The following is a 7,483-nucleotide window of genomic DNA, read 5'->3' on the forward strand; positions in this document are numbered from 1 at the left end:
TGCAAAACCATTTTTGGCTCAGCAGCAGTACTAAAATAGGCAGTGGTCTCCCATTAGCAATTTGTAGCAAAGTGGTTGAACCTCGAGGGTGTCATGCTAAGCGAAATAAGTCAGGCAGAGAAGGACAGATACCATATGTTTGCACTCATAGGTCTAACAGGAGAAACCTAACAGAGGACCATAGGGAGGGGAAGGGGGGAAAGAGAGGTGGGGAGAGAGAGGGACACAAAACCTGAGAGACTATTGAATACTGAAAACGAAGTGAAGGCAGGGTTGAAGGGGGAGGACGAGGGGTGGTGATGGAGGAGGGCACTTGTGGGGAAGAACACTGGGTGTTGTATGGAAACCAGTTTGACAATAAATTATTTAAAAAATAATAAATAAAATAAGATAGGCAGTGGGATGGATTTGGCCCTCAGATCATAGTTTACCAGGACCTGCTTGACGGTCTCCTTCAAGGCCTTACAGTTATTCTCTGCATCTTCTACATCCTGATAGTAAGGAGGGTTCTTGTGGGAGATTGTAGGGACCAATAATGATCCCACACCACCCTCCTCTTCCATTTCATTGACCAGAGTTAATCACAGGCCCTACCAGGATACAAGGGTTCCAGAAAATACAGTCTTCTATGTGCCCAGGAGAAAAATGAAACATTATGGGTAAGAAACAATGACATCTTTGCCATCAAATTATTTTTTCACATTTTCTGTTCTTTTTGCCTTTGCTTATTGCTCACTTTCCTTTTCCCCTTCCCAGTCTGGTTGGTTCAACTTCCTCCATTTCACTTATTTCAATATACTCTTTCTTCAAATATTTCTCCAAATATCTTTATCCTGAAGCCTTTCTTGATTCATCCAAGCAAGAATAATCTCTTTCCTTTCAATCACCAAAGAAATTTGAACATCACTTACTTTACCATTTAGAATGGATACTTGTGAACTTTTGTTCTTCCTACCTCTAGATTATAAGCTCACTGAGGATTGGTACTAATATTTTTTATAACAATTTTATTGAGATATAACTCATTTACCATAAAATTTATAATTCAATATAAAATGGGATAACCTCTATGGAAAACAGTATGGTGGTTCCTCAAAAAATTAAAAATAGAATTACTATATGATCCAGCAATTCCACCTTCAAAAGAATTGAAGGCAGGGATTCAAAACAGATAGTTGTAATTCATGTTCATAGCAGCAATATTCACAATAGCCTAGAAGTGGTAGCAGCCCAAGTGTCCATTGACAGATGAATAGATAAACAAAATGTGTTGTATACATACAACAGGATATTATTGAGCCTTAAAAAGGTAAGAAATCCTGACACATACTACTACATGGATGAACTTTATGGATATTCTGCTAAGTGAAATAAGCAAGTCACAAAAGAACAAGTACTATATGATTCCACGTATATGAGATACCTAGAAAGTCAAAATCATAGAGATAGAAAGTAGAATGTTGGTTGCCATGAGTTGGTAGGAGAGAGGATAGGGATGGTTGGTTTTGTTTTGTTTTATTTTTAATGGCTACAGAGTTTCATCTTTGCAAGTTGGAAGAGTTATAGGGATGGAAGGTGATGCTGGTTGTATAATACTGTGAATATACGAATGCCACTAAACTGCATACTTAAACATGGCTATAATGGCAAATTTTATGTTATGTGTATTTTACCACCATTCAAAAAAAAAGACCTTGTAATGAAGTTACCAAAAAAAAAAAAAAGGAATATCTGTCAATAGTTTTTAGATACTCCAAAGTTATGCAACCACTACCACAATTAGTTTTAGAATATTTTCATCACCCTAAAAAGGAACTCTGTACACATTACCAGTCATTCTTCATTGCCCTTCCCCCAGTCCCTGCAACCACTAATGTACTTTATGCCTCCATGGATTTGCTGATTCTGGACATTTCATATAAATAGTATCATACAGTATGTGGCCTTTTGTTTCCAGTATCTTTAACATAGTATAATGTTTTTAAGGTTCATCCATGTTGTAGGGCTTTATTCTTTATTTGAATCAGTACTATTTCTTTTAATAGCTGAATAATACTCATTCCACTGTATGGATACATTTTGTTTATACATTCATCAGTTGGTGGACATTCAGCTTTTCTTTGTACTTTTTAGCTATTCTGAATAATGCCTTTCTGAACATTTATGTAAGGGTTTGGTGTGGATATATGTATACAATTCTTTTCAGGATATATATACACTAACCTACCTACCTACCTACCTGGGACTAGAATTGCTGGGTCGTACATAACTCCATGTTTAGCAGTTTGAAGAACTTCCAAATTGTTTTCCACAGCAGCTGCACCATTTTACAATCTTCCAGCCATATATCAGGGTTAGAATTTCCCCTCACCCTCACCAGAACTTGATATTGTTTCTCTTTTTAATTATAGCTCTCCTAGTGGGTGTGAAGTGATAGCTCATTGTGGTTTTGATTTGCATTTCCTTTATGATTAATGATGCATCTCCTCATATGCTCATTAGCTATTTATATATTTTCTTTAGAGAAATGTTTAAATTAAATTGTATTTTTATTGTGAGTTGTTAGAGCTCTCTATATGTTTTGATGCAAGTCCTTTATTAGATATATGATTCCATGGATTCTTTTTATTTTCTTTATGGCATCCTTTGAAGCACAAAAGTTTTTAATTTTGATAGTGTCTAATTTATCTATTCTTTTATTGCTTATGTTTTTGGTATCATATCTAAGAAACCATTGCCTTATCAAAGGTCATGGAGATTTACTCATAAGACTTTTACAGTTTTAACTCTTCAGTCTGTGATCCAATTTGAATTAATTTTTGTAGATGGTGTGAGTTAGGAGTCCAATATCATTCTTTTGCCTATGGAGATCCTGTTATCCCAGCATCATTTGTTGAAAAGACTATCCTTTCCCCCACTGAATTACCTTGGCACCCTATAAAACATTGATTGGCCATAAGTTATGAGATTATTTCAGGACTCCCAATTCTATTTCATTGATCTGTATATCTACCCTTATACCACACTGTCTTGAATACTGTAGCTTTGTCGTAAGTTTTTAAATTGGGAAGAGTGAATACTCCAACTTTGTTCTTCTTTTTCAATATTATTTTGGTTATTCTAGATTCCTTGTATTTATATATGAATTTTAGGAATATCATGTTAATTTCTGCAAAAAGCCAGTTAGATTTTTGATAGGGATTACATTGGATCTGCAGATCAATTTGGGTACTATTGCCATTTTAACAATATTAAGTCTTCTGATCTATGAACATGGGATGTCTTTCTATTTATTTAGATCTTTAATTTATTTCAACAATGTTTTCTTGTTTTTAGGGTCCAAGTCTTACCATTATTTCTTAAATTTGTTCTGAAGTATTTTATTCTTTTTAATGCTATTATAAGCATTTTTGTTTTCTTAATTTCATATTCAGATTGTTCATCGATAGTATATAGAAATACAACTGATTTTTGTATATAGGTCTTGTATAATGCAACCTTGCTGAATTTGTTTATTAATTCTAATAATGTATGTGTGTGAATATTACTGAATGCTCCATCCTCTGGAGCACTTAACATAGTGCCTAATATTAACTAATATTCAGTCCATTTGTATTCCTTGAGAGCTTGTTTGGAGGTTCTAGCAGCTACTCATACACCCTTGAGCAAAGAACAGTCCTCCTCTATCAGGGGAGGTCATCCTCTTTGACTGAACATGCAGCTTCTGTTTGTAATCCTTGAATTTATCTCTATAAATGCCCCGTTGCCACAGAAGATTCTCATTTACTGAGTACTTTTCCACTTCCCAACATGACTGAATTATTCTTTCTCTGCTTCACTCTTATCTGCAGGCTTGGGAACAATGGGCCGAGGCATTGTCATTTCTTTTGCAAAGGCCAAGATCCCTGTGATTGCTGTAGAATTGGACAAGAAGCAGCTAGAGACTGCCAATGGGATAATAACCTCCATTTTGGAAAAGGAAGCATCCAAAATGCAGCAGTGGTCAGGACCAAAACCCAGGTTAACTACATCTATGAAAGAGCTCAGTGGTGTAGATTTAGTCATTGAAGCAGTATTTGAGGAAATTAACCTGAAGAAGCAAGTCTTTGCTGAATTGTCAGCTGTGTGCAAGCCAGAAGCCTTTTTGTGCACCAATACTTCAGGGCTGGACATTGATGAGATTGCTTCTTCCACTGATCGCCCTCACTTGGTCATTGGCACTCACTTCTTCTCACCAGCTCATGTCATGAGGTTGTTAGAGATTATTCCCAGCCAATACTCTTCCCCTACTACTATTGCCACAGTTATGAATTTATCCAAAAAAATTGAGAAAATTGGAGTAGTTGTGGGTAACTGTTCTGGGTTTGTTGGCAATCGAATGTTGAATCCTTATTACAATCAGACATATTTCTTGTTAGAAGAAGGCAGTACTCCAGAAGAGATAGATCAGGTGCTGGAAGAGTTTGGTTTCAAAATGGGACCTTTTAGAGTGTCAGATCTTGCTGGATTGGATGTGGGTTGGAAAATACGAAAAGGGAAAGGCCTTACTGGACCTATGTTGCCTCCAGGAACTCCTGCCCGAAAGCGGGGCAATGGGAGATACTGCCCAATTCCTGATATGCTCTGTGAATCAGGACGATTTGGCCAGAAGACAGGTAAGGGTTGGTACCAATATGATAAGCCATTGGGTAGGATTTACAAACCTGATCCCTGGCTTTCTGAATTTCTGTCACAGTACAGAGAAACCTATCACATTGAGCCACGCATCATTAGTGAGGATGAGATCCTTGAGCGCTGCTTATATTCACTCATCAATGAAGCATTCCGTATCTTGGGAGAAGGGATAGCTGCTATTCCCGAGCATATTGATACTGTCTATTTACATGGCTATGGATGGCCAAGGCACAAGGGCGGGCCCATGTTCTATGCCTCCACAGTTGGGTTGCCCACAGTGCTAGAGAAGTTGCAGAAATATTATAGGCAGAATCCTGATATTCCACAACTAGAACCCTGTGACTATCTGAAAAAATTGGCTTCCCTAGGAAACCCTCCTCTGGAAGAATGGAAAAGCTTGACAGGACCCCCTAGCAATAAACTGTGATTCAGCCTTCCAGGTTATGCCTCCCATACTGACATCAGGGGATGCTCACTGAATTTCACTGAAATTAAATCCAAAGACCCAAAGTAATATTGCTCTGAAATACAAAGCAAAAGAAATAATTGGGTAGCTCTTTGGGTCTTCTGTCGGATTATTCTAAAGGGTCAAATCTTTAGGAGTGTGCTTCCTATGCCTCTGAATCTGTCTCTATTGAGTAAGTAATTTCAATCCCACTGAATCAAATGTGCTAATACCATAAATAGCTAAGGAAAGAGACTCATGAATAAGTTGAGGCTTCCAAATGCTTTGCTCATTGGAGAAGTGTGTCATCAATTAATGACTGAAAAGTGTAACTAAGCCACAAATTCATTTTTACCCCTTTAAACCTCACACACGTGGCACTGATAGGAAATCTTATGGATCCTTCATTCAACAAACATCCATTGTGCACCTCCTGAGTATCTTGCACAACACTTGGCAAACCTGGAGTCCAGAGGGGCATTAATCCAGCATGGAAAGCTGTGATGAAGTTTAGTTCATAGTCTCGGAGGTGGAGGGGAGATAGTTGGCAGGGTTGAGTCAACGATGAGGGTCTTCACGGGTGAGAACGTAATGTTGCCCAAGGAGACACAGAAGTAGTAACCAGAAAGATAGGAAGAGTGTCAAAAGCATAACAGTATTAAAGTAGGCAAAATACGTTGGGAAATAGGGAGTCAAGTCCTTCACACGAGAATGGGGAACTCAGAGTAGCTGGCAAGTCGTCCTTGGTGTATTACTTCTGTCCACAGCTCAGTTACATGTGCACAGTTGTGCTTGCTGCTTGTAAGGAGCTCAGTTATGTTTGTTGATGCTTTCCTTAGGACCCAGAAATGTCTAGAACCTATCTTTCTTTTTTATGCATGGAGAAGAAACCAAAAGTAGTAATTATTGACTTAATGTAAGAAGGGATCTTATAAAACATTTAATCTCCTTTGATTCTTTGATAAAGTAATGATGCCAGTTTCCTTCTCATGATGAGCTTTTGTGATCACAAAATGGCAGATGTGAAAACTTTGAATCTTAAAAAGTCTGACATTACTGCAAAACAAATTCTGTATAGTTTTGTTATAATTATGAGTTCTTTTTATTTTTAATGGGCTGGTCAATGCAAAAACTTGTACACAAATGTTTGTAGCAGTATTCTTCATAAGAAATGCAAGTTAAAAACAACCTAAATCTCCATCACCTGATGAATAGATGAAGAAAGTATACTATAACCGTATAATAGAATATTTGGCCATAAAAAGAAATAAAGTACTGATATGTACTACAATATGAGGAACCTTCAAAATGTCATGCTAAATGAAAGACGCCAATCACAGAAGGCCACATATTATATGGACATTTATATGAAATTTCCAAAGTAGGCAAACATATAGAGAAAAAAAACAGATCATAGGATGCCTAAGGCTGGAATAGTTAGGGGATAGGGAATGGGGAGTGACTGCTACTGGGGATAGAGTTTCTGTCTGGGTTGATGAAAACATTCTGAAATTATTGTGGTGATGATTACATCACTCTGTGAATCTACTAACCACGACTGAGTTGTGTAGTTTTAAATGACTGAATTGTATGGTATGTGAATTATGCCTCAAAATTGTCAATAAATAAGTAAATAAACAAACGAGTGTCCTTCAGTGTGATGTAAATGAACTATTTTCATAGTATTTTCACCTGTGAACCCAAATAAAATTATCACAAGTTCTGATAGAGAAATCTTGAATGAATATAAGTTTTCCATTATCAAAACCAAAAACAAACAAAAACCCTAGAGTGTGCCCTGAATTGTAGTTTAATTTAGAATAATTTTTAAATTGTATATTGCTGGATTCTATATACATTGGTCCTTGAAATTAAAGATAACAATAGAAAGTGGGCACTGGCCGGCTCAGTCGGTAGAGCATACAACCCTTGATTTGGGGTTGTGAGCTCAAGCCCCATATTGGGTGCAGAGGTTGCTTAAACATAAAATCATTAGAGCTGCCTGTGTGGCTCAGTCGGTTAAGCGTCCAACTTCAGCTCCAGTCATGATCCTGCAATTTGTGAGTTCAAGCCCCACCGTGGGCTCTGTGCTGACAGCTCAGAGCCTGGAGCCTGCTTTGGATTCTATGTTTCCTTTCTACTTTTCCACCACTTGCATTCTGCCTCTCTTTCTCTCTCTCAAAAATCAACATTAAAACAATAAAAATAAGATAAAATCTTTTAAAAAAGACAACAGTAGAAAAGATTTCTGGAGACACCTGGGGGGCTCAGTTGGTTAAGTGTCCAACTTCAGCTCAGGTCATGACCTCACTATTTGTGAGTTCGAGCACCGCCTCGGGCTCTGTACGGACAGCTCGGAGCCTG

The 7,483-nt window shown here is 37.5% G+C and overlaps 1 protein-coding gene across 2 annotated transcripts in view; it reads left to right on the forward strand.

The window, feature by feature from the left end:
- The window catches only part of EHHADH (enoyl-CoA hydratase and 3-hydroxyacyl CoA dehydrogenase), a 60,393-nt gene extending 53,632 nt beyond the window's left edge, over positions 1–6,761 (forward strand). For both annotated transcript variants that reach the window (XM_029939717.1, XM_029939716.1), the window contains exon 7: positions 3,852–6,761. In XM_029939717.1, the coding sequence (XP_029795577.1) occupies positions 3,852–5,101 (1,250 nt within the window). In that variant the 3' untranslated portion in view covers positions 5,102–6,761. The remainder of the gene's footprint in view (positions 1–3,851) is intronic.
- The last annotated feature ends 722 nt before the right edge of the window (positions 6,762–7,483 follow it).

Source organism: Suricata suricatta, chromosome 5, assembly GCF_006229205.1.
Source record: "Suricata suricatta isolate VVHF042 chromosome 5, meerkat_22Aug2017_6uvM2_HiC, whole genome shotgun sequence".
Classification (NCBI taxonomy): domain Eukaryota; kingdom Metazoa; phylum Chordata; class Mammalia; order Carnivora; family Herpestidae; genus Suricata; species Suricata suricatta.